This window comes from Panulirus ornatus, chromosome 44 (genome assembly GCF_036320965.1).
Source record: "Panulirus ornatus isolate Po-2019 chromosome 44, ASM3632096v1, whole genome shotgun sequence".
Lineage (NCBI taxonomy): Eukaryota > Metazoa > Arthropoda > Malacostraca > Decapoda > Palinuridae > Panulirus > Panulirus ornatus.
This window is the reverse complement of record NC_092267.1, coordinates 11,755,852-11,783,670: the sequence shown is the minus strand read 5'-3', so window position 1 is coordinate 11,783,670 and position 27,819 is coordinate 11,755,852. Positions and strand designations below refer to the sequence as shown.

Genomic DNA, 27,819 nt, shown 5'->3' with positions numbered 1-27,819 from the left:
ACCTAGTATATGTATACAACGAGGAAAACTAAACTATAAGTTCCCAAGTGCACTTTCGTTTAATGATCACATCATCAGGGGAAATACAGAATGAGATAGAAGACGTAGAACAGTCAGCTGATATACAAGGAAGAGACGTAGCTAAGACGCCATTGGTAAACAAGGTAGCGGTAGGAAACAGACGAAGAAAGACTCATCCAGTCGCATACATATACATGTACGAACATACACGTAGACACACACACACACACACAGTGAGAGAGAGAGAGAGAGAGAGAGAGAGAGAGAGAGAGAGAGAGAGAGAGAGAGAGAGAGAGAGAGAGAGAGAGAGGTGGGAAAAAAGATAGATAGGTACAAGATAGGTACAAGGGATACAAGAAAATACTGATAAGTAACACTGTCGTTGTGTTATTATTGCTAGTAGTGCTTGCTAGAGATTATTATTTGATAGTTGATGTTCAAGTGAGATTACCACGGGGGCCCATAGCCATGGTTTAATTAGAATCCTTTATTCAGATATTAATGACCCAACTAGGCCAGTAGACTGCCAAGCATAGTTTGACAATTCACTTTCTTGTGGGCTAAGGAAAAGCCAATAATCTTCTTACATTTAATACCTCAGTAGAATGACATGGGTACTCATAAGCTGACAATCAAATGTGTGTAAGCACGCAGTGATTGGAATCTTAATATCTAACTAGTTGCAACGCTACTAACATTATCATTATGCATGGGTCCACGGACGTTTACTTAATATTAGATACCAAACTGCTCAGTATCAGAAATAGTATGGCATGCATCCTAACACAAATCCTAATAGTAAATAAACATCATAATAGTAAATAAACATCCTCCTTCTTTGGTGCTGAAAGTTCACTTGAGTGTGTAACGCATGGTCTTACCTGGACTTTAAGTAGCTGGACGACAGCCGGGTCTGTGGGCGTGAGTGTGTCTAGCCAAGCAATGACCCCACGTCCTCCACGTCAGGTCAGTCGGTCCATGGTCGCGTTTCCTGCAACAGCGTAGAGTCAATCTCGCCAGAATCACGTCCTTAATATTCACACATGCTGCAGGGGCACACAAGCTGCTTTCCAAGCCTCTCCTGCCTCTACCCCTTCCCTATTAGTCCGTTAAATCGTGGAATTACTATAACTGATAGCGTTACTCCATTCAGTACGATGGTCATGGTTTGTAACATGATTGAACAAAACATTTGATTCTTTTCCTTTTTTTTTTTTACCAGTCTGCCCAACATAAAACATAGTACAGTTTTTGTAAGGTATTTTGTAAGCACAGCCAGCAGATTTTTGTGGTAAGGTTTCGATTTAATTATTTACAGTTGTGACAATATTTAGAGACTGTTTAAGCTGTATACAGATAGGGCATGTTATTATCTATTACTGGAAATTATTTCTATGGTATTTGAATACGTTAAGTTAAGGAATGTACTTATTATGTTGATGCTATTTTGTTTTATAAATTCTTTGGAGACATTAGACAGTAACACTGATAGAGACAACTGGGCGCCCAAAGTTAACCGGGGCAGAGACTGCTCCATGAAGTTGATTAGACTTTGTTTGAGTGTAGCTTTACCGCTTTCTCAAATATATAGTGGAAAGCCCAGCACTTTGTTTTACTAGGGCCAACCATTGAAACATGTCAGGAGTGGGATCCCGGAAAAAACAAGAGTTTGGGATCTAAGGGCCAGCCTTATGTGACTGGAGTCTACAGGTCACAAGCAGCTGATCAAAGGTACAGTACTGGATGTTTTGAAAGCCGTGTCTATCTTACGGTGATATTGAGAGGCAACATGGCTCTGAATCTGCAGCCCTCATCACTCCTAGATTTGAGTACTGGCACGGATATTATATACAACATGGAAAGATTCAAGGAGTCTTGGGAGAATTATGAAATAGCAGTGGGCCTTGAAAAAGAAAAAGACAGGAGAGAAACTGCATTCTTGCCTGTAGTTGGGGAAACTGCAGTGGAGAGGTATAACTCATCCAGTTGGAGTGATCCTTAAGACAAGCACAAAATTGACAAAGTACCTGAGAAATGTGAGGAGGATTGCAAGCCAAGGACCAACATAACAATTGGGAGATACAAATTCTTGAACAAGAAATAAGACTGAAGTGACACATGCGACCAGATCATCACACAGATGAGGATCCTGGCAAAATCCTGTAAATATCGTGATAAAGAAGAAATGATAAGGGATCAGTTCATCCTTAATCCCATGATGATGAGGCAAGAGAAAAATTATTGGATCATGCACAAATGGATGGTAAATCCATGACTTTGGACAGAGCACTGACTTTTGTGAAAAAAAAATTTAAAGGAGAGCAAACCAGAAGAAGCAGATGACCATAGCGCCTAACGATGAAATCAAGAGTATAAGAAATGGCAAGAGAAACTTCAAGCAGGAGGTACACAGCATACAGACACACCACACTGAGGTAAAGAACTGTGGATTTTGTGGGTTTGATTACAGGGTGAGGTTGTGTCCAGCATTTGTAAAGACTTCTGCCAAGTGCGCTAAACCCAATCAGTTTGCCAAGTAACACGGGTAAATCATATAGACTCAAGAATAAGGTCAAAAGTGTAGATAATCATGATTCAGATACCCTGGACGAAATGAAGTGTCAGTGTACAAAAGGAACTGGTAGGAAGCACTAATAAGCCAAAATATAAATAGCAGTATGTGAAAATGATGGTGAACATAAACCCTATGAATTTTCGACTTGCAAAAGAATCTCAATGAAGGACCTGCCACGTGTTGGTGATACTGTAGAAGTTACCAGACCAACACATGCTGTAAAATTGCAAACTTTACAGTACACTACATATTTCACGGAGGAAACTCGCCTCACCAGGTGTAAACAATTCACACAGTTTCAAATCCCAACACAAGCACAAACGCTTGTACATCCTCTTTACCGCCATACCATGGGGATTTGAAACATTTTGAGTAATTTACATCTGATGAGGCAGATTTCCTCGTTCAAACGTGTTCTGTATTGTAACACTTGAACGAATTATCTGAACTCCAATTAAAGTGCGATTTTCCCTTCGTAAAATTGTCACGGACTACTGTGATTGTCAAATCATCAATATATATATATATATATATATATATATATATATATATATATATATATATATATATATATGTATATATGTATCTGTGTGTGTGTGTGTGTGTGTGTTTTTCAGGTAGCATTTGTTTACCAAATGGCATCCTAGCTACGTCTCTTCCTTGCATATCAACTGACTAAAATTGTCAAGGACTACTGTGATTGTCAAATCATCAATATATATATGTATGTATATATATATATATATATATATATATATATATATATATATATATATATATATATATATATTTTATCCCTGGGGATAGGGGAGAAAGAATACTTCCCACGTATTCCCTGCGTGTCGTAGAAGGCGACTAAAAGGGAAGGGAGCGGGGGGCTGGAAGTCCTCCCCTCTCGTTTTTTTTTTTTAATTTTCCAAAAGAAGGAACAGAGAAGGGGGCCAGGTGAGGATATTCCCTCAAAGGCCCAGTCCTCTGCTCTTAACGCTACCTCGCTATCGCGGGAAATGGCGAATAGTATGTTGTTGTTCGCTGATGATACAGCGCTTGTGGCTGATTCATGTGAGAAACTGCAGAAGCTGGTGACTGAGTTTGGTAAAGTGTGTGAAAGAAGAAATTTAAGAGTAAATGTGAATAAGAGCAAGGTTATTAGGTACAGTAGGGTTGAGGGTCAAGTCAATTGGGAAGTAAGTTTGAATGGAGAAAAAAACTGGAGGAAGTAAAGTGTTTTAGATATCTGGGAGTGGATCTGGCAGCGGATGGAACCATGGAAGCGGAAATGGATCATAGGGTGGGGGAGGGGACGAAAATCCTGGGAGCCTTGAAGAATGTGTGGAAGTCGAGAACATTATCTCGGAAAGCAAAAATGGGTATGTTTGAAGGAATAGTGGTTCCAACAATGTTGTATGGTTGCGAGGCGTGGGCTGTGGATAGAGTTGTGCGGAGAAGGGTGGATGTGCTGGAAATGAGATGTTTGAGGAGAATATGTGGTGTGAGGTGGTTTGATCGAGTAAGTAATGTAAGGATAAGAGAGATGTGTGGTAATAAAAAGAGTGGTTGAGAGAGCAGAAGAGGATGTTTTGAAATGGTTTGGTCACATGGAGAGAATGAGTGAGGAAAGATTGACCAAGAGGATATATGTGTCAGAGGTGGAGGGAACGAGGGGAAGTGGGAGACCAAATTGGAGGTGGAAAGATGGAATGAAAAAGATTTTCAGTGATCGGGGCCTGAACATACAGGAGGGTGAAAGGCGTGCAAGGAATAGAGTGAACTGGAACGATGTGATATACCGGGGTCGACGTGCTGTCACTGGATTGAACCAGGGCATGTGAAGCGTCTGGAGTAAACCATGGAAAGTTCTGTGGGGCCTGGATTTGGAAAGGGAGCTGTGGTTTCGGTGCATTATTACATGACAGCTAGAGACTGAGTGTGAACGAATGGGGCCTTTGTTGTCTTTTCCTAGCCCTACCTCGCGCACATGCGGGGGGAGGGGGTTGTCATTTCATGTGTGGCGGGGTGGCGACGGGAATAAATAAGGGCAGACAGTATGAATTATATATATATATATATATATATATATATATATATATATATATATATATATATATATATATATATATATAAAGGTTGAGATGTATAGGTATGTATATGTGCGTGTGTGGACGTGTATGTATATGCATGTGTATGTGAGTGGGTTGGGCCATTCTTTCGTCTGTTTCCTTGCGCTACCTCGCTGACGCGGGAGACAGCGACAAAGTATAATAAATAGATTAATAAATCTTGAATAATGGTTTCCATACGTTTTCCAATTATAGATATAGACGTTAGTGTAGAGAGTATAATAAACACAAAGTGGTTCAGCCTAAGTTCTAGGCCGGTCTTTAATTAAGATGAAGTAGGTATGTGAAGATAAAGGTTTAGTAAAGAAAATGATAGCGAACTTAGTTTAGTAAAGATAAGGTTATTGTGAAGAAAATGTCATGAAGAAAGTCATCTTAGTGACGATAAGGGTGTTCTGAGGGCAAGTGTGCGATCGACCCTGAATCTTGTGAAGATTATCTTGGGGTCACCCCAAGATAATGTAAGGAAGGTGATAATGAGGTTTTGGTAAACATGAAGATGAAGTGAAGATTAGGACGTAGTGAAGATGTAAGATAGTAACTACGAGCAAAGTCTGAAATAATTCAGACAATTCATTAGACATTCACCCATTTAAGAGCTGTAGATAGAGGTAGTTAAACAGAGGGTTATTGAATGTTGATCAGAATGGTTGGGATGAGGCTGTCTGTTCAACTTTAAATAAGCTTTAGATAAGCCTTACGGCAATGGGGACTGGGAATCTCTAATAGCAGGAGGTGACGGTTGCAGGAATTTTACAGTAGCTTCTGATAGAACAATTGGATGAGATGCAACTGATGGTTGGGGATAGTTGGGAGAACGAATGTGATGAGTCCCTCTTGAAAGGTGGTGTAGGGTGGACCGAGGATGATCTTGTATGCCCTTTTCTGCAACTCTTTTGGTTACCCTTCTTGTGTGGTGAAGAAGATGGATGATCAGGAGTGGGTAGAACACCGGAGGCGCACTTAGGAAGGATGAAAGTTGTGCTGATATTTTTGAGTTCAGGTGCAGGGAATCCAAATATCTTGACTCTTAAAAGAATATAGAGACAATAACTAGATCTGATAAGATCATTTTCATGTTGCTTTCAGCATAGATTATGGTCTAAAGTGAAACCGAAAGATTCACAGTAGAGCACCAAGCAAACTGGACAGGACTGGAGCCTAGTTAGACAGTATGGGATGGGATAGGGTTTGAGGTTGAGCATCTTGGTTTGGTTCATGGTGGCTTGTTGGGGATATTTCATTTCAGATCATTTATGGTGTTCTGTTGGGCCAAGTAGCTGGGGTAAGTTGCTAGTGCTGGCGCTTGTGATGAAGTCGCCGAATTACTTCCATCGAACAGGTACACTCATTACAGCATCAGCTAAAAAGATCAGGACGCACAATGGCCCCATCATTGTACTATGTAAGACATAGCAAGTGAGGCAATACCCTTCGGAAGTACAAAGCCTGACGTATCTCAATAAGGACGTCTACATGCCATGAAACTAGGATGACAAGGTTAAGAGCTTTAATTAATCTAACTAGTGAAATTTATTCAATAGTCTACTCAGAACGTAAGTTTCTCTCTCTCTCTCTCTCTCTCTCTCTCTCTCTCTCTCTCTCTCTCTCTCTCTCTCTCTCTCTCTATCAGATTGTATGCGCAAAACGAAATCGTTGTATTAACGATCAACTTTTTGTTTCACTGATTTTTAAAACATTTTAAGAATTTATTTCATTGGTTATCCACAAACATGTTACACCTTTACTTCATGAAGAAACTCTCACTTCCAACTGCTCTTTCGTGAGACTCATTACCAGTTGCTCCGACATGAGACTTCGAATATATTACCTTAACCCCCATGTGCGGAATAGATACGGTCGAGGGTCCTGAGTGTGTGTTACTTTAAACTCAGTTCTTGTGAAGAGTGGCCTCTGCCTGGAGTGTTTACTTTTCATCAGTGGAACTCGTATCTCAATTGTGGAGGCACGCACAAGTAGCAGCCATGAATAGCCAGGCGTCAGGGTGAGGAGGAAAGCTCAATGTGCTGCTAGAGTGCACGATGGCCCAGTCTCAAATGTAAGCAGAGTGTCAGCTCTGAATGTGAGCTGTAAGAGTGCCAGCCTTAAGATTATAATTGATATGAACCTGAGTTGAAAAATCATTTGAAGGGGAAGTGCAAGCCGTTTCAACGTGAACTGTGCTGCTATGAACCTGCCGTATGCTAGATGGGAGAGTCTGGGCTAGGATACTACGACTAGGATACTACGACTGGGAGAGTGGGAAGTACGAGGGGTAGATCTAAAAGATTGTTTGCTGTGAGACATCTGCTAGAACAAATGGGACAGCGCGATATGGGGATGTTTCCCAAAGGAGTAGGAGCCACAACCGACTGAGATCAAAGTGAGAGCAAGGTGGTGTGCTGAGATATGAGCTGGGACAATAGCAGCTGAAAGATGAGAGTTGAAATACGAGAGCTAGGACAAACTGGAAGAAGTGAGGTGAGACGTGAGCTGTGACTCCAAACATATTCATCACTAAGATGAATTACTATTCATAAGGTCTTTGTACAGATTAAATGTTCTTGCCACCTCATGTAAAGACAAAGAAATACCTGGCGATGAGGAAAAGAAAATAGATTAGTAATAAAGTCATCCTTCCGATGAATTTTAGAATATAAAGCATTCAGCAGGACTAGCAGTGCACGAAGAACCATACAGATTACGGGACACACTTCCGATACCGTTTAGGAGTAGGGCACATTTTCTCATCTAAAAATGGTGAAAGAGGTATGAATGGCTCAAGTTGAGTTACTAAGGATTTTCTCTGCTGAAACTGGTGGAGTAAGTATGTATGGTTCAAGATGAAACTTACCCATACAGAGCGAAGATTTCTTGCATGAAGTCTTGCTTCCACTGGAGTATCCAACTCAATCATCGAATTCAGTTCTCTGCTCTTTTAGCGGTGATCGCTGGAGTTTGTTTTGCAACCCTTTTCAACTTGTAACTGAAAGTTAAACACTCCAAAAATACTGTAGCATTGGCATGACTCTCTCTCTCTCTCTCTCTCTCTCTCTCTCTCTCTCTCTCTCTCTCTCTCTCAGATGAGAAATAGAAGTCAGAGTGGGAAGCAGCAAGAAGCTTAAAGCAGCTTTTGTATATGGAGAGAGAGAGAGAGAGAGAGAGAGAGAGAGAGAGAGAGAGAGAGAGAGAGAGAGAGAGAGAGGGAGGGTGGGGGCTTTCCAAATTCTTAATTTCTTTTTAAATTGTCACTAGAGAAGCTTGTATGCGATCCCTGTGGGAATGGTCGATGTCGCTTTTCCATGAGAGCAGCTTACGAATCCGTCAGGTTGAAAAGTTAGTATGCTTTCTGCGAGAGAAGTGGACGTAAAGTATCAAAGTGCGTGGGGAAGGCAGCTAGCTAGTAGAAAACTACGTCAGGTTCTTGAAGATCTGGTTTTTGATTAATTTTTGAAGAGGTGCAGTGTACGCCTTGCTGTGACCCATAGATTGTTCATGGGTCTTTTATCCCAAATAGGGGGAGTTTTTTTTATGATGTGACGAGGCTTGGTGCCACTAATCTATTTTGATGTTGTTGAGTCTGAACCAGGTGTATGGATCTGGAATACGCTGGGCTAGGGGCATGGTGTCCGGTATGAGGATGCTGAGCCAGGGACGTGGTGTCCTCAGTGAGAGGGTGCTGGGTCAGGGACATGATGCCCTCCTTGAGGTTAAGGGGTATTGAGACACGGACGAGATGTCCTCAGTGTGAGGGTGCTAGGCAAGGGAAGTAGTTTCCTCAGTGTGAGGGTGCTGGGCTAGGGACGTGGTGTCCTCAGTTTGAGGGTGCTGAGCCACGGACGCGATATCTTGAGCGTGGTGCTGAAACCGAGGCGTGATATCCCCAGTGCGAGGGAACTGAGTTACGTACACGATATCCCCGGTTTAGGCGACTGGGACAGATACGTGGTGTCCTCAGTTCGAGCGTGCTTAGACACAGACGCGATGTCTTCAGTGTGAGGGTGTTGGGCTAGGGACGTAGTGTCCTCATTGTGCGGGTGTTGGGCCTGTGGTGTGGTGTCCATAGTGTGAGGGTGCTCGGCCAGGGACATAGTGTCTTCAATGTGGGGGTGCTAAGCCACATACGTGATGTCCCTAGCGTTAAGGGGTGTTGGGTTAGGGACATGGTATCCGCAGTGTGAAGGTTCTGGGCCAGGACAGGGTGTCCTCAGTGTGAAGATGCTGATATTGCTAGTCCTCAGTGTGAGGATACTGGACCAGGAACATGGTGAGCTCAGCATGAAGATGCTGGGCCAGGGACATGGTTTTCAGTTTAAGAGTGCTTGGTAAGGGAAATGGTGTATGAAGATACTGGGCCAGGAACATGGTTTCCTCGGTGTAAGCGTGCTTGATAAGGTACGTGGCGTCCTCAGTGTTGAGTTGTGAGGCGAAGGACTCGGATTCTACGTGTACTGATGCTGCAAGAAGGACCTGTTATGATGATGCTGTTTAACCTCGTGAGCTGTCTACGTGTGCTCTAGCCCCATAACTTGAACCCACTGCAAATGTACGGCTGCCGCTTCCGAGGGATGAGTTTGATACCTCCTGCTTCACTCGTGCTGCCGTGCTGTGGATTTTCCGTTTTTTTCTTTCCCTTTTCCGTCTCCGTTTTCATTTCAGGAAGTTAAATTAGTTGTTTCTGCATTCTTTTTCTCGTACTTCTGACCGCACCTTTTATCGTGGACTGCCAAGGATGTACAAGCTTATGCCCATGTTATGTCGGCTACAACATGAAAACATAATATACGTACTCTAGAGTGCGTAAAATGTCATGAATATCGAGTGACATAAGTGTTACTTTGGCCATAGTCCTGTTCATGAATCTGTTCAGTAGATAATGGCAAATAATTTCAATCAGAACATATCCAAATAGTGTTACATCCACATGTATATAGGTGAACGATCACAGATTGATTCACTGTATATATGCATCGCCTTATGCATAGTTGCTGGACGAACTGTTCATCAGAAAAATTAGAAGTACGACTTATATCAAAATATATGCCTCAGACGCCATGAAATAAATAGGGAATAAGAAATATTGGTGAAAAATTAAGTAGACAAAGTACTACTTCGTGTAAAGACAATGTGATAACCGAAAAAGGAAAAGAAAATGCCTGCTTATATGTGACAGGTACCTTGGATGCGTCAGTAAGTCATATCAGAGTAATTTAGATGAGACACAACACCTGCAGGAAATAGAGAATATGGATCACAAATAGTGTAAATTTACCTGACAAATTGAGAGGTTGAGAGAAAACCAGTAGCTACTCAAGGTAATGCCGGAAGAAAAAAGAAACCTTCGAAGGAAACATGTGAAAAATGGGGGAGATTGGTGGGAGGCAGCTGGCAGGATAAGCTTCTTACCTGGGTCAGGGTCATGCTGAATCTTGCGGGCCCACTGACACTACTAGTCTGTGGGTGGTGGTTTCGTGAGCCCGCTGACATTACTAGTCTGTGGGTGGTGGTCGTGTGAGGCCAGTGATATTAATTATCTCACTAGGTGGTGATCTTATGAGTCCGCTGATATTACTAGCCTCAGTGGGTAGTGGTCTTGTGAGCCCGCTGATATTTCTTGTCTCATTGGGTGGTGGTCTTGTGAGAGATATTACTAATCTCACTGGGTGGTGGTCTTGCGGGTCCGCTTTTATCAATAGTCTCAGTGCTTGGTTGTCTTGTCGGCCAGCCGATATTGTCAATCTCTCTCCAGGTAAAGTTAACCAGGGTCTGATAGCCTCCAGGTAAGTATAACCAGGATCGGTCATCCTCCAGGTGAGGATAACCATGGTCTGACATCCTCCAGGTGAGGATAACCAGGGCGTCACCCTCCAGATGAGGATAACCATGGGCTGATTGACCGATGGACCAGACTGGACCGATGGACCGGATTGGACTGATAGGCTGAACTGGACCAATGTACTGGAGTGCATCGGTGGACCAAGCTGGACCGGTGGACCGGACTGAACCGATGAAGCAGACCTTGTCTTGTGACATTACAGATTGTGGATAAAGGCTACTAATGAGCACAAGGTGGATTGCCAAAAAACGCCATGAGGAAAAGGCTACAAGTAGAAAAAGACTAAGATTATGCTTAGGGGCTGGTTTGCAGAAAACGGTTAAGCAAAGAGAAATGGGATCCACAAGAACGACAGTGGCTGTCATTGTGCAAATTCAGAAGAAGCAATTTGTAATGTACCGTAACAAACGGTTTACAGGCGACTTACGTAAGAATGGGAGCGAGTGTCTATTGTAGTAGCAAAGATCCATACTGCCTTGCACACAGACTTGTTACGGTTGGGTTATGCAGGAATGGTGAAAGAAAAGACGACGCTGAATCAGTGTCAAGACCTTTTACAGACTGTTTAATCCTACTTACTCTGCGATTGGTGAAAGAAAGTCGCTGGTGAAGGGAAGACAATTAGCGAGACAAGTGAGCGCGATGACTGCCCTAGAAGTTATAGCTTGTGCCGAGTGATGTCGAGAGTGCATGACGCACGTTGAAAAGCAAAGGGAGATGAGAGTAATGCATTGTAAGGCAAGCGTAATACATTTTATATTAAGATTACAAGCAGGGATACACGAGACTGAATATACCAGATAAGGTGAGGTACTCCAATCACTTTTCTTAACTGCCAATTTCTCTACTTCTACCTTTGCTATCAGCAGTCTGATCTACTGTCTTCCCCTTGGTACGTCCATACACATCTTCCTTCCAGTTAACAACTTTCACTGTCCAATCTTTGTGTCTACCCGCTGTTGTTACCTTGCACGGTAGTTAGCGTTTCGTGCACCACCATTAAAATTGGGAACCTATGAAGAAATTTAGTGACGCGCATGAATGGATTAAGGAGATTACCACTGTCCCTACCTACTGTCTAGCGAACCTACGGGCAGGGGAACGGGCCTGCACTAAATAGCGAGGAAAGATGACCCTGTTGAGCTTGACTCTAGTCTGATACTGTAGCGAGACATCAGAGGTGTAGCATAAGTGGAAGATCGTCTCGCGCGGCCGACAGTAAATTACCAGTACTGTTCTTTACTTGCTCGGTGAGACGGGATCGGAGCTTCTCCAGGCAGGAGTGTCGCCTGTTTCTATCCCTAAGCGGCGGAAGGGAGATGACAGACCCGACTGAAAAAAAAGGCTGCCGTCCTCCCGTCGGTATCCCTGCACCTGCCCGACGTCCGTGGTGGAAGCTCTTGTACGGTTTGGTGCACAGTTGTGGCGCGTTGGCGGTTGTATCCGGTTGGCTCTGGTGGTCAATGAAGGTAAGGTAAGTTGGCAAATTTGATCCGTAACTCAGGGAATAGGATTGGCTCGAGTCGGGCCAGTCGGGAAGTGGGCCTGGGTTGCGGCGCAGGACAGGGCGAGGTGTAAAAGGTGTCTTACCCGTGGAGCGGGTTAGGCTGCGTGGGCGTGTGCTCGGGCTGCGGTTCCGTGGGCACCCTTCCGAAAAGGTATGTAGGAGATTTGGCGGGCTGCAGCAGCTGCTTGCCAGGTTCACTCTAAACCCACCTCGGCTGGCGCCAAGCGATCAACTCAGAAGTGGCACGGACCAGGGCAATCCGACTGTCTAATTAGATATAGCATTGCGATAGCCGCAGTTGATATTGACACAATGTGATGTCTGCCCAGTGCTCTGAATGTCAAAGTGACGAGATTCATCCAAGCACGGATAAACAGCGGGAGTATGACGCGCATGACGAAATGACCACTGTCCCTATATGTTGTACCTACAGGCAAGGGAACGAGCCTGAACTAAACAGCAGGGAGAAAAGACCCCTACTGAGCTTGACATCAAAGCGGCCGAGAGAAAAATGCCGCTACTTTGTTTCTCTACTTGGCGAAACGGAATCAGAGCTTCCCCAGGCAGGATTGTCGCCTGTTTCTAACGTTAAGCAGCGGAAGGGCGATGGCAGACCCGACTGAAATAGCTGGCGTCCTCTCGTCGTATTTCTTTGCACTTGGCCGGCATCCGTTGTGAAAGCTTTTGTACGGTTTGATGCACAGTTCTACCGCTGTTTTGTCGTCAGGTTGGCTCCGGCGGTTGAGATGCCGCGAGTCAGCTGTTGTAGGTAAACAAATATGGAAAGAGGAAGTATGACCTCGTCGTTCCACTCTCCACCAAACAGCACCGTGTCTTGGTGGCGGAGAGGGCCCATTTCATCCAGTGCTAGAGCCAAGATTGAATATTAACCAACAAAAGAAAATATGGGAGGAGATAGCAGTTATATTTAACGCCAGGAGCTCTGGAGAAGAGTCCCTTGCTACCCATCAGCTGAAACATTTCTGGGACCACATAAAACGAAGGTAAGCAATTCATGCTTTATCGATTGTTCTGTTTCTTTCTGAAATTGATAATAATTAAGAAAATACACGCTTGGAAATCAAGAATTTAATAGTGAATGTATTAAAAAATTGTATAAAGTGGGGAGGGCTATATAAGAACATAAGAATGAGGACACTGCAAGAGGCCTATTGGCCCACGCAAGGCAAGGTCCTGCGGTTGACCACCGCCTGAACCCACTAATTAACACATCCCACCTTCATTTAAAGCTACATAACGACCTAGCTTCCATTTCTGTACTTGGCAGCTTGTTCCATAAATCTATTCCCGAACCAATATTTACCCACATCTGACCTGAATCTATTTTTTCTAATTAGGATCCATTATTTCTTGTCCTAATCCGATGGCACCATTCATCCATTTATAAAATTTCAATCATGTCCTCTCTAGCCCTCCCCTCTTATGTGAGTGTAAGTTTTATCTTTTTAACCTTTCTTCATAAGTGAAATTCTTTATGAACAAGCAAAATATGAAAGAAATCTTACAGCAATAACTAAAGTGAGGCCCCATAGCAATGCTGGGTAAAAATCCATATAAGTAAGGTATAGCCTAGACATTTAATTATCCAATCTAGGTGAGGTGAAGGAAGTTTTACCTTCTTCCTAAACTATATGAATACAATATATATATTTTTTTTTTTTTCTTTGCTTTGTCGCTGTCTCCCGCGTTTGCGAGGTAGCGCAAGGAAACAGACGAAAGAAATGGCCCAACCCACCCCCATACACATGTATATACATACGTCCACACACGCAAATATACATACCTACACAGCTTTCCATGGTTTACCCCAGACGCTTCACATGCCCCGATTCAATCCACTGACAGCACGTCAACCCCGGTATACCACATCGCTCCAATTCACTCTATTCCTTGCCCTCCTTTCACCCTCCTGCATGTTCAGGCCCCGATCACACAAAATCTTTTTCACTCCATCTTTCCACCTCCAATTTGGTCTCCCTCTTCTCCTCGTTCCCTCCACCTCCGACACGTATATCCTCTTGGTCAATCTTTCCTCACTCATTCTCTCCATGTGACCAAACCATTTCAAAACACCCTTTTCTGCTCTCTCAACCACGCTCTTTTTATTTCCACACATCTCTCTTACCCTTACGTTACTTACTTGATCAAACCACCTCACACCACACATTGTCCTCAAACATCTCATTTCCAGCACATCCATCCTCCTGCGCACAACTCTATCCATAGTCCACGCCTCGCAACCATACAACATTGTTGGAACCACTATTCCTTCAAACATACCCATTTTTGCTTTCCGAGATAATGTTCTCGACTTCCACACATTCTTCAAGGCTCCCAGAATTTTCGCCCCCTCCCCCACCCTATGATCCACTTCCTCTTCCATGGTTCCATCCGCTGCCAGATCCACTCCCAGATATCTAAAACACTTCACTTCCTCCAGTTTTTCTCCATTCAAACTCACCTCCCAATTGACTTGACCCTCAACCCTACTGTACCTAATAACCTTGCTCTTATTCACATTTACTCTTAACTTTCTTCTTTCACACACTTTACCAAACTCAGTCACCAGCTTCTGCAGTTTCTCACATGAATCACCCACCAGCGCTGTATCATCAGCGAACAACAACTGACTCGCTTCCCAAGCTCTCTCATCCCCAACAGACTTCATACTTGCCCCTCTTTCCAAAACTCTTGCATTCACCTCCCTAACAACCCCATCCATAAACAAATTAAACAACCATGGAGACATCACACACCCCTGCCGCAAACCTACATTCACTGAGAACCAATATATATATATATATATATATAGGTATAAGTTTGTTGAGTATTCCTGGTAAACTATATGGGAGGGTATTGATTGAGAGGGTGAAGGCATGTACAGAGCATCAGATTGGGGAAGAGCAGTGCGGTTTCAGAAGTGGTAGAGGATGTGTGGATCAGGTGTTTGCTTTGAAGAATGTATGTGAGAAATACTTAGAAAAGCAAATGGATTTGTATGTAGCATTTATGGATCTGGAGAAGGCATATGATAGAGTTGATAGAGATGCTCTGTGGAAGGTATTAAGAATATATGGTGTGGGAGGCAAGTTGTTAGAAGCAGTGAAAAGTTTTTATCGAGGATGTAAGGCATGTGTACGTGTAGGAAGAGAGGAAAGTGATTGGTTCTCAGTGAATGTAGGTTTGCGGCAGGGGTGTGTGATGTCTCCATGGTTGTTTAATTTGTTTATGGATGGGGTTGTTAGGGAGGTAAATGCAAGAGTCCTGGAAAGAGGGGCAAGTATGAAGTCTGTTGGGGATGAGAGAGCTTGGGAAGTGAGTCAGTTGTTGTTCGCTGATGATACAGCGCTGGTGGCTGATTCATGTGAGAAACTGCAGAAGCTGGTGACTGAGTTTGGTAAAGTGTGTGGAAGAAGAAAGTTAAGAGTAAATGTGAATAAGAGCAAGGTTATTAGGTACAGTAGGGTTGAGGGTCAAGTCAATTGGGAGGTGAGTTTGAATGGAGAAAAACTGGAGGAAGTGAAGTGTTTTAGATATCTGGGAGTGGATCTGTCAGCGGATGGAACCATGGAAGCGGAAGTGGATCATAGGGTGGGGGAGGGGGCGAAAATTTTGGGAGCCTTGAAAAATGTGTGGAAGTCGAGAACATTATCTCGGAAAGCAAAAATGGGTATGTTTGAAGGAATAGTGGTTCCAACAATGTTGTATGGTTGCGAGGCGTGGGCTATGGATAGAGTTGTGCGCAGGAGGATGGATGTGCTGGAAATGAGATGTTTGAGGACAATGTGTGGTGTGAGGTGGTTTGATCGAGTAAGTAACGTAAGGGTAAGAGAGATGTGTGGAAATAAAAAGAGCGTGGTTGAGAGAGCAGAAGAGGGTGTTTTGAAATGGTTTGGGCACATGGAGAGAATGAGTGAGGAAAGATTGACCAAGAGGATATATGTGTCGGAGGTGGAGGGAACGAGGAGAAGAGGGAGACCAAATTGGAGGTGGAAAGATGGAGTGAAAAAGATTTTGTGTGATCGGGGCCTGAACATGCAGGAGGGTGAAAGGAGGGCAAGGAATAGAGTGAATTGGAGCGATGTGGTATACAGGGGTTGACGTGCTGTCAGTGGATTGAATCAAGGCATGTGAAGCGTCTGGGGTAAACCATGGAAAGCTGTGTAGGTATGTATATTTGCGTGTGTGGACGTGTGTATGTACGTGTGTATGGGGGTTGGGCCATTTCTTTCGTCTGTTTCCTCGCGCTACCTCGCAAACGCGGGAGACAGCGACAAAGTATAAAAAAAAAAAAAAAAAAAAAAAAAATATATATATATATATATATATATATATATATATATATATATATATATATATATATATATATATTTATATATTTATTTATTTTGCTTTGTCGCTGTCTCCCGCGTTTGCGAGGTAGCGCAAGGAAACAGATGAAAGAAATGGCCCAACCCACCCGCATACACATGTATATACATACACGTCCACACACGCAAATATACATACCCATACATCTCAATGTACACATATACATACACACACAGGCACATACATATATACACATGCACACAATTCACACTGTCTACCTTTATTCATTCCCATCGCCACCTCGCCACACATGGAATAACATCCCCCTCCCCCTCATGTGTGCAAGGTAGCGCTAGGAAAAGACAACAAAGGCCCCATTCGTTTACACTCAGTCTCTAGCTGTCATGCAATAATGCCCGAACCACAGCTCCCTTTCCACATCCAGGCCCCACAGAACTTTCCATGGTTTACCCCAGACGCTTCACATGCCCAGATTCAATCCATTGACAGCACGTCGACCCCGGTATACCACATCGATCCAATTCACTCTATTCCTTGCCCGCCTTTCACCTTTCTGCATGTTCAGGCCCTGATCACTCAGAATCTTTTTCACTCCATCTTTCAACCTCCAATTTGGTCTCCCACTTCTCCTCGTTCCCTCCACCTCCGACACATATATCCTCTTGGTCAATCTTTCCTCACTCATTCTCTCCATGTGACCAAACCATTTCAAAACACCCTCTTCTGCTCTCTCAACCACGCTCTTTTTATTTCCACACATCTCTCTTACCCTTACATTACTTACTCGATCAAACCACCTTACACCACATATTGTCCTCAAACATCTCATTTCCAGCACATCCACCCTCCTGCGCACAACTCTATCCACAGCCCACGCCTCGCAACCATACAACATTGTTGGAACCACTGTTCCTTCAAACATAGCCATTTTTGCTTTCGGTGATAATGTTCTTGACTTCCACACATTCTTCAAGGCTCCCAGGATTTTCGCCCCCTCCCCCACCCTATGATTCACTTCCGCTTCCATGGTTCCATCCGCTGCCAGATCCACTCCCAGATATCTAAAACACTTTACTTCCTCCAGTTTTTCTCCATTCAAACTTACCTCCCAGTTGACTTGACCCTCAACCCTACTGTACCTAATAACCTTGCTCTTATTCACATTAACTCTTAACTTTCTTCTTTCACACACTTTACCAAACTCAGTCACCAGCTTCTGCAGTTTCTCACATGAATCAGCCACCAGCACTGTATCATGAGCGAACAACAACTGACTCACTTCCCAAGCTTTCTCATCCCCAACAGACTGCATACTTGTCCCCTCTTTCCAAAACTCTTGCATTCACCTCCCTAACAACCCCATCCATAAACAAATTAAACAACCATGGAGACATCACACACCCCTGCCACAAACCTACATTCACTGAGAACCAATCACTTTCCTCTCTTCCTTCACGTACACATGCCTTACATCCTCGATAAAAACTTTTCACTGCTTCTAACAGCTTGCCTCCCATTCCATATATTCTTAATACCTTCCACAGAGCATCTCTATCAACTCTATCACATTCCCTCTCCAGATCCATAAATGCTACATACAAATCCATTTGCTTTTCTAAGTATTTCTCACATACATTCTTCAAAGCAAACACCTGATCCACACATCCTCTACCACTTCTGAAACCACACTGCTCTTCCCCAATCTGGTGCTCTGTACATGCCTTCACCCTCTCAATCAATATCCTCCCATATAATTTACCAGGAATACTCAACAAACATATACCTCTGTAATTTGACCACTCGCCTTTGTCCCCTTTGCCTTTGTGCAATGGCACTATGCAGGCGTTCCGCCAATTCTGATAGTGTAGCATGAGGAAAATTGAAGTTTGAATAGTGAAAAAATCTTAAATTCAAGGATTTGAATTATAAAGGATAAACTGGCTAAACCTAGATGTACACACGGATGAGAACTCATGGAAATTCTAGTTCCCAGAATGCGTAAGTTTTTTCGTGCCAATATGCATCAAAGTTCACGAGTTACAGCTGCAAACATGCCATTACAATTTATTCTAATCTTCAAATACAGTAGCCGTGGTTGTAAACAGTATCTATAGACCTGCCTTAGAAAGTGGTCACATGGTGCCTGAGACAAATTATATAGTGGAAAAGGAGTGTTTAAAGATAGAGATGATTTAGATATGAACAAAGTAAAGGAAGGACAACTATGAAGACAAACACTTACTCAAAGGAGCTGGATCAAGAAGCCAGACTCCAAATTTTGCAAATGAGCAGTTATAACAATTTCTGCAGAAACTACTACAAGGGAGCAACAAATTGTGTTCCAGCATGAGGGAAAAGAGGGAATCAAAGAAAAGAATCAATGTTTAAATAGAAGGTTTAAACAAGCAAAGAAACACATTCACCATAGAGGAGATACAGAGGTCTAGCAACATATACGTAATACAAAAGGGGCAGAAACTGTTCCAACCGAGTCAAGATGGGAGGAAATAGTGGGGTACACACAATGTTATTGTAAAATCAAAGTATCACCCAAAAATATCATAAAGGGTAAGTTTTGGAAAATGCATAAATATTCAGATTATAGAGGTAAGATGTAAAAATTATTCATACACAAGAGGGCATAAATGGAGAGAAGAACAAAGGCTCTCAAGTGTGTTTATCCTGTAAGATTTGTTTGCTCTACTGCTAGCAGTAAGGAAGGGGATGGGTGGAAATATTCCAAGAAAATACTGAAGTCAGGGCCTCTGAGAGGAATATTATCATGGGGTACAAAGTTTCTTTTGGGTCCCCTTCTCTTCTCTGTTAGTCATCTTGTTTTTATCCACTACAGTTTTATGCCATGAGCTGTAAGGCCAAAAAGGGTATGGAAGGTGAGAGAGGGGTGGAATGGAGCGCTTGTTGATTTTCTCCCTTTTCTGAGATCACAGGAAATTCCCGGGCCCCCTTTTGGATCCCCTGCACCCCTCTCTCAGAGGCCCAATAAGCTAATAACTCTTTTACCTCTGAACTACTTTTAACTGTTTTTACCTATGAACTTTCTTTTAAGTGAAGACTGTTTACTTATGAAATAATTATGGAAAGATTGTATATAATATAAAAAGTAAGCTTTAATTTTCCATCCTAAGGGAGTGGCCAGTTCTACAGTTGAGATCTTTTTTGACTGATTGTATCACCACTGTACTTGATATAAATGATATTTGGCTTTATCTAGTTTAGTTAACCCTGTTTACTAAGACTAAAGACTTTAGCCACTGCAATATATGACCAAAATTCATGAGATATTACATTGACCTCTACTAAGAGCCATGAAGCAAAATTAAGTACTGAAAATACTCTTACTAGGTTCCAGACTTGATGGTGCCATCCTGAAGGAACAAATATAGTTTTACCCTGCTCCTGAATGACCTCCACATGGCCTATTGCTGAAGGTGCTTTTGGATGCTTAGAGGCATCACTGAGGATAACAAAGTAAATGTATAACCATTCAAGTTCTTTCTCTCCTCTGTGTTTTCACAAATTTCATTAAATATCTGTAAATAGAAGGTTAAAAAGAACTTATTTTTCCTTTGGTTTTGTATGCACATTTTTAATACCATTCTGAAGTCATAATACATATGTACCATACAATATAACATTTAGCTCATGTAAACAGATATTTTAAATATATTACTCTAGGCCTCTTTGAAAACAAAAAAGAGTAAGATTACACTTCAGTTCAGCAGAATCTACATCATATATGGGTGTGCCAAATGGGTCTCGTAAAAACTGATCTTCTCCTGGAGGGTAAAATACCCATCTTTTCCGGCCACAAACATTGGTTGACCAGCTATATGATCGGAAGACATCGGCATGAAATGGTGTCCTGAAACAAATTATATTTCTTGATACAGGTATAACAACAAAAACCTGGACATCAGAAATCTAAAAACAAACAAGTAAGATCTTCAATTCAATATGCCAATCCAAGTTACAAAAAAACAAGCAAAAAGGGTAAGTGGTTTGGCAACTATAAATACCCATGGTCCACATCATGTTCAAGCACAGAAACAGCAACTACATTATGCTACCTGATCTCGTAACATTATATACATCTTTTTCTTTCAAACTATTTGCCATTTCCCGCGTTAGCAAGGTAGTGTTAAGAACAGAGGACTGGGCCTCTGAGGGAATATCCTCACCTGGCCCCCTCCTCTGTTCCTTCTTTTGGAAAATTGAAAAAAAAAAACAAGAGGGGAGGATTTCCAGCCTCCTGCTCCCTCCCCTTTTAGTTGCCTTCTACGACATGCAGGGAATACGTGGGGAGTATCCTATCTCCCCTATCCCCAGGGATAATATATTTTTTTTTTTATTTTTTATTATACTTTGTCGCTGTCTCCCGCGTTTGCGAGGTAGCGCAAGGAAACAGACGAAAGACATGGCCCAACCCCCCCCCATACACATGTATATACATACGTCCACACACGCAAATATACCTACCTACACAGCTTTCCATGGTTTACCCCAGACGCTTCACATGCCTTGATTCAATCCACTGACAGCACGTCAACCCCAGTATACCACATCGCTCCAATTCACTCTATTCCTTGCCCTCCTTTCACCCTCCTGCATGTTCAGGCCCCGATCACACAAAATCTTTTTCACTCCATCTTTCCACCTCCAATTTGGTCTCCCTCTTCTCCTCGTTCCCTCCACCTCCGACACATATATCCTCTTGGTCAATCTTTCCTCACTCATCCTCTCCATATGCCCAAACCACTTCAAAACACCCTCTTCTGCTCTCTCAACCACGCTCTTTTTATTTCCACACATCTCTCTTACCCTTACGTTACTCACTCGATCAAACCACCTCACACCACACATTGTCCTCAAACATCTCATTTCCAGCACATCCATCCTCCTGCGCACAACTCTATCCATAGCCCACGCCTCGCAACCATACAACATTGTTGGAACCACTATTCCTTCAAACATACCCGTTTTTGCTTTCCGAGATAATGTTCTCGACTTCCACACATTCTTCAAGGCCCCCAGGATTTTCGCCCCCTCCCCCACCCTATGATCCACTTCCGCATCCATGGTTCCACCCGCTGCCAGATCCACTCCCAGATATCTAAAACACTTCACTTCCTCCAGTTTTTCTCCATTCAAACTCACCTCCCAATTGACTTGACCCTCAACCCTACTGTACCTAATAACCTTGCTCTTATTCACATTTACTCTTAACTTTCTTCTTCCACACACTTTTCCAAACTCAGTCACCAGCTTCTGCAGTTTCTCGCATGAATCAGCCACCAGCGCTGTATCATCAGCGAACAACAACTGACTCACTTCCCAAGCTCTCTCATCCCCAACAGACTTCATACTTGCCCCTCTTTCCAAAACTCTTGCATTTACCTCCCTAACAACCCCATCCATAAACAAATTAAACAACCATGGAGACATCACACACCCCTGCAGCAAACCTACATTCACTGAGAACCAATCACTTTCCTCTCTTCCTACACATACACATGCCTTACATCCTCGATAAAAACTTTTCACTGCTTCTAACAACTTTCCTCCCACACCATATATTCTTAATACCTTCCACAGAGCATCTCTATCAACTCTATCATATGCCTTCTCCAGATCCATAAATGCTACATACAAATCCATTGGCTTTTCTAAGTATTTCTCACATACATTCTTCAAAGCAAACACCTGATCCACACATCCTCTACCACTTCTGAAACCACACTGCTCTTCCCCAATCTGATGCTCTGTACATGCCTTCACCCTCTCAATCAATACCCTCCCATATAATTTACCAGGAATACTCAACAAACTTATACCTCTGTAATTTGAGCTCTCACTCTTATCCCCTTTGCCTTTGTACAATGGCACTATGCACGCATTCCGCCAATCCTCAGGCACCTCACCGTGAGTCATACATACATTAAATAACCTTACCAACCAGTCAACAATACAGTCACCCCCTTTTTTAATAAATTCCACTGCAATACCATCCAAACCTGCTGCCTTGCCGGCTTTCATCTTCCGCAAAGCTTTCACTACCTCTTCTCTGTTTACCAAATCATTTTCCCTAACCCTCTCACTTTGCACACCACCTCGACCAAAACACCCTATATCTGCCACTCTATCATCAAACACATTCAACAAACCTTCAAAATACTCACTCCATCTCCTTCTCACATCACCACTACTTGTTATCACCTCCCCATTTGCGCCCTTCACTGAAGTTCCCATTTGCTCCCTTGTCTTACCCACTTTATTTACCTCCTTCCAGAACATCTTTTTATTCTCCCTAAAATTTAATGATACTCTCTCGCCCCAACTCTCATTTGCCCTTTTTTTCACCTCTTGCACCTTTCTCTTGACCTCCTGTCTCTTTCTTTTATACATCTCCCACTCAATTGCATTTTTTCCCTGCAAAAATCGTCCAAATGCCTCTCTCTTCTCTTTCACTAATACTCTTACTTCTTCATCCCACCACTCACTACCCTTTCTAATCAACCCACCTCCCATTCTTCTCATGCCACAAGCATCTTTTGCGCAATCCATCACTGATACCCTAAATACATCCCATATATATTATTTATTATTTATTTATTTTGCTTTGTCGCTGTCTCCTGCGTTTGCGAGGTAGCGCAAGGAAACAGACGAAAGAAATGGCCCAACCCACCCCCATACACAATGTATATACATACACGTCCACACACGCAAGTATACATACCTATACATCTCAATGTACACATATATACACACAGACACATACATATATACCCATGCACACAATTCACACTGTCTGCCTTTATTCATTCCCATCGCCACCTCGCCACACATGGAATACCAACCCCCTCCCCCCTCATGTGTGCGAGGTAGCACTAGGAAAAGACAACAAAGGCCCCATTCGTTCACACTCAGTCTCTAGCTGTCATGCAATAATGCCCGAAACCACAGCTCCCTTTCCACATCCAGGCCCCACACAACTTTCCGTGGTATACCCCAGACGCTTCACATGCCCTGATTCAATCCACTGACAGCACGTCAACCCCGGTATACCACATCGATCCTATTCACTCTATTCCTTGCTCTCCTTTCACCCTCCTGCATGTTCAGGCCCCGATCACACAAAATCTTTTTCACTCCATCTTCCCACCTCCAATTTGGTCTCCCACTTCTCCTCGTTCCCTCCACCTCTGACACATATATCCTCTTGGTCAATCTTTCCTCACTCATTCTCTCCATGTGCCCAAACCATTTCAAAACACCCTCTTCTGCTCTCTCAACCACGCTCTTTTTATTTCCACACATCTCTCTTACCCTTACATTACTTACTCGATCAAACCACCTCACACCACACATTGCCCTCAAACATCTCATTTCCAGCACATCCACCCTCCTGCGCACAACTCTATCCACAGCCCACGCCTCGCAACCATACAGCATTGTTGGAACCACTATTCCTTCAAACATACCCATTTTTGCTTTCCGAGATAATGTTCTCGACTTCCACACATTCTTCAAGGCTTCCAGGATTTTTGCCCCCTCCCCCACCCTATGTTCACTTCCGCTTCCATGGTTCCATCCGCTGCCAAATCCACTCCCAGATATCTAAAACACTTTACTTCCTCCAGTTTTTCTCCATTCAAACTTACCTCCCAATTGACTTGACCCTCAACCCTACTGTACCTAATAACCTTGCTCTTATTCACATTTACTCTTAACTTTCTTCTTTCACACACTTTACCAAACTCAGTCACCAGCTTCTGTAGTTTCTCACATGAATCAGCCACCAGCGCTGTGTCATCAGCGAACAACTTCTGACTCACTTCCCAAGCTCTCTCATCCACAACAGACTTCATACTTGCCCCTCTTTCCAAAACTCCTGCCCACCTCCCTAACAACTCCATCCATAAACAAATTAAACAACCATGGAGACGTCACACACCCCTGCCACAAACCTACATTCACTGAGAACCAATCACTTTCCTCTCTTCCTACACGTACACATGCCTTACATCCTCGATAAAAACTTTTCACTGCTTCTAACAACTTGCCTGCCACACCATATATTCTTAATACCTTCCACAGAGCATCTCTATCAACTCTATCATATGCCTTCTCCAGATCCATAAATGCTACATACATTGTTAACTTCATAAATAATCTATGAACAAATACACAGCTATGCAAGTGAACAGCTCAGTTTCCTCTTAGTTTGGCTAGGTGGTATGTCAACTGCTGTATTACTGTAACTATTCATCACTTAATGTTCAATCAAGCCATAAGTTATAATACATAACATTACCTCTGTAAACATAGTTTTGTATCTGCCACTGTGGCTATCTACATTTACCTCACCCATATGCTTATCCAAAGTGTGGAAGTATCCAGCTCAACCTAATCTTCAGCTCTTGTATGATTAGTTAACTAGCATTTATCACAGCTTCCCAGTTCTGTAACATTTGTAATACCTCAACTGTGTATTTTCAGCCAAATGATACTTATGAGTTTGAGGTGTGAAACAAATCATATTTCATTATCAAATCTGAATCCCTTTACAAATGACAAACAAATACATTTGTCTACTTAATGCAATATCATCCTTAAAAGAAGGATGACCTTACAGGGAAATGGAATGTCCATGGAATTTGGAAAAAATTCAGCATGGGTCAATTTGCTTCAGTTAACTTATATTTGGTTATGCAAAGACTGAAAGCATATGCACATCATACACTCTATGTATAAGGTACCATTAACAATCTTGAAATGCACATCATGCACTCCAAAGTATGTATAAGGCACCATTAACAATCTTGAAAGTAAGACATTAGTGTAATATTTCCATAATCAGATTCAAATGGTTTATATCAGAGGTTAAAACTGTACAAAGCCAACTGAAACATCACAGAAGTTTTGAAATTTTACTCAGTATTAATGAAGATTCTCAAAGTGGAATTTGTCAAAATTGTAGCTGACAGAAAAATTGTTTGAGTTACTATCCACAAAATTCTAGCATTTGCATAAAATTCCAAAGAGTTAGTTTTGATCACTCTACTTAGAATATTACTCACCAGCTTCCCTTTGGCCCTATATATACAAACTGATAATCATCCTGGATATCCTCCCTGACTTCCCAGAATTCATTCAAACATGCAAAATACTGGGGTGAATAAGCATGATAATTTGGGAACGCTCGCACAAAGTGCCAGTCCTGAAAAGGTTGCAATAACATTAGACAATGCAGCCAATTTTGCTCCATAATGTGTATGCATTTTGCATATTCCTCATAACTCATATGGAAAGAATGAGTTGGGAAAGTTTGACAAAGAGGATATATGTGTTAGAAGTGGAGGGAACAAGGAGAATGAGGAGACCATACTGGAGATGGAAGGATGGGGTGAAAAAGATTTCGGGGCCTGAACACGCTCAAGAGAGAAAGGAGTGCAGAGGATAATGTGAATTGGAACAATGTGATATACAGGGGTAGATGTGCTCTTAAATGGACTGAACTAGGTCATGTACAGCATCTGAGGTAGACCATGGAAAGGTCTGTGGGGCCTGGTTGTGGATAGGGAGCTGTGGTTTTGGTGCACTACACATGACAGCTAGAGAATGAATGTGACTGGATGTGGCCTTTCTTCTTCTGTTCCTGGCACTAACTTGCTAATGCAAGAAACAGTGATTAAGTATGAAAAAACTATATATTGTATACCATTTTTCTTTCTTTCATACTTGTTCTCTCTTTCCTAGTTTTGAGGTAACATCAGGAATACATAAAGAAAAGGCCTCATTTGCTCACTTCTATTCTCCAGCTGTCATGTGTAAGATTACATATTAATCAATGTATACATCATCGCTTCATAATGTGATGATGGTATAAGATTTGTAACTTGGCATACAAAGAATTAAGCAGCAATCTTTTGTGAACAAATGAATTTAAAAAAGAAATGAAAAACTGTCACAAATTGATGAATAATCACTTTGTAACTGAAGATGTAATAACATTAGGTAGGAGTCTCTGCAATCACTGTGCTAGACTTTCCATCTGCCAGTGACCTGTTAAGGGTGAGGCACTAGAAGCTAAAAAGCGGCACTGAGTTCTTTAGTTATGGAGAGACTGTTGCTGTGGCCACCCCTATGAGGGAGTTCCAATTGGTAAAGGTGTAAAATATCTAAATAAATAATTAGATTTACAATTTGATAATCAAAGCATTAGAGAGCAACCATTTATAACACATTAAAGACAATAAAGAAATAAAAAGTCTCAAATTGATTATCATAATTAACATTTATACATTAGTGATGATGGATCATGTGTAACACAGCCATAATGTAGCTCATGCATGATACTCAAATCTGTTTCAGGAATGGAGGGAACAAGGACAAGGGGGAGACCAAGCTGAAGATGGAAGGATGGAGTGAAGAAATTTTGAGTGATTGGGGCCCAAACATGCAGGAGGGTGAAAGACGTGTAAAGGATAGAGTAAATTGGAATGATGTTGAATACTGGGTTCAACATACTGTTAATGGAGTGGACCAGGGCATGTGCAGTGGCTGGGGTAAAACATAGAAAGGTCTCTTGAGCTGTGGTTTTAGTGCATTACAATGACAGCTAGGGAATGGATGTGAGCAAATGCAGCCTTTCTCTGTCTGTTCCTGGTGCTACCTCACTAACTCAGGTAATGACAATCAAGTATGAATTGAAAACTTCACCATTTTTTTAGTAATCAAAATAAAATTCAACAGTGCAGACAGAAAATCAAACTGCTCTGGCAACAGTGAATGGGGTAAGTTATAAATAGATTATAAAACAGCTTAAAGTTCAATAATATCACAAAATAAGAAATTCTCTATAGTATCAAAAATCATACCATATCCAAATAGACATGTAAGCATCCTTTGGAAATGTATTATGAGTAAATCCTTGCTTCTCATATATAAATTCCCATTTCAGTTAACAGATATTTGTTGTAAAATGCACAGGAGGTTATTGAACTGAGATTTTCTTTCATACAGTGGAATATGTCCTTCAAACTGCCTATTGCTGAATACTACCATCTCCCATTTAAGTATGACAGAGAAGGAAAAATACCAAGTACCAAGAGAGATTGAGTGCAGAATGGAAAGGGTGAGAGCAGATGACATAAGGGGAGTGGGGGAGGAATGGGATGTATTTAGGGAAGCAGTGGTGGCTGGCACAAGAAATGGCTGTGGCATATGAAAGGTCTCAGGAGGTTAGAAAGGGCAGTAGTGGTGGGATGATGAAGACATAAGATTGTGTACAGAGAGGCATTTGGACGATTTTTGCAGGGAAATAATGCAAATGACTGGAAGATGTATAAAAGAAAGAGGCAAGAGGTCAAGAGGAAGGTGCAAGAGG

The 27,819-nt window shown here is 42.3% G+C and overlaps 2 protein-coding genes across 6 annotated transcripts in view; one reads left to right on the top strand and one right to left on the bottom strand.

Annotated features, from left to right (window-relative positions):
• Window positions 1-27,819, top strand: part of LOC139762744 (uncharacterized) — a 123,091-nt gene that overhangs the window by 83,094 nt on the left and 12,178 nt on the right. For all 5 annotated transcript variants that reach the window (XR_011715822.1, XR_011715824.1, XR_011715823.1 and 2 more), the window contains one exon: window positions 26,805-27,118. The gene's annotated coding sequence lies outside the window, so the exon portion shown is untranslated. The remainder of the gene's footprint in view (window positions 1-26,804; window positions 27,119-27,819) is intronic.
• Window positions 19,646-26,784, bottom strand: LOC139762669 (2-oxoglutarate and iron-dependent oxygenase JMJD4-like). Its single transcript, XM_071687624.1, has 6 exons — window positions 26,761-26,784; window positions 25,511-25,650; window positions 20,154-20,295; window positions 19,915-19,933; window positions 19,773-19,855; window positions 19,646-19,684 (listed from the first exon to the last, which is right to left on the bottom strand). The coding sequence occupies exons 1-6, from the start codon at window positions 26,782-26,784 to the stop codon at window positions 19,646-19,648; spliced, it is 447 nt and encodes a 148-aa protein (XP_071543725.1).

What these genes read in the sequence shown, in the direction of transcription:
- LOC139762669 (XM_071687624.1), bottom strand. Translation starts at nt 26,784, where the DNA reads ATGCATGAGCTACATTATGGCTGT. An exon ending in ATGAGCTACATTATGGCTGT is followed by an intron (nt 25,651 to 26,760) that starts GTTACACATGAT and finishes CAACCTTTTCAG; the next exon opens with GACTGGCACTTTGTGCGAGC. An exon ending in ATAGGGCCAAAGGGAAGCTG is followed by an intron (nt 20,296 to 25,510) that starts GTGAGTAATATT and finishes AATTTGTTTCAG; the next exon opens with GACACCATTTCATGCCGATG.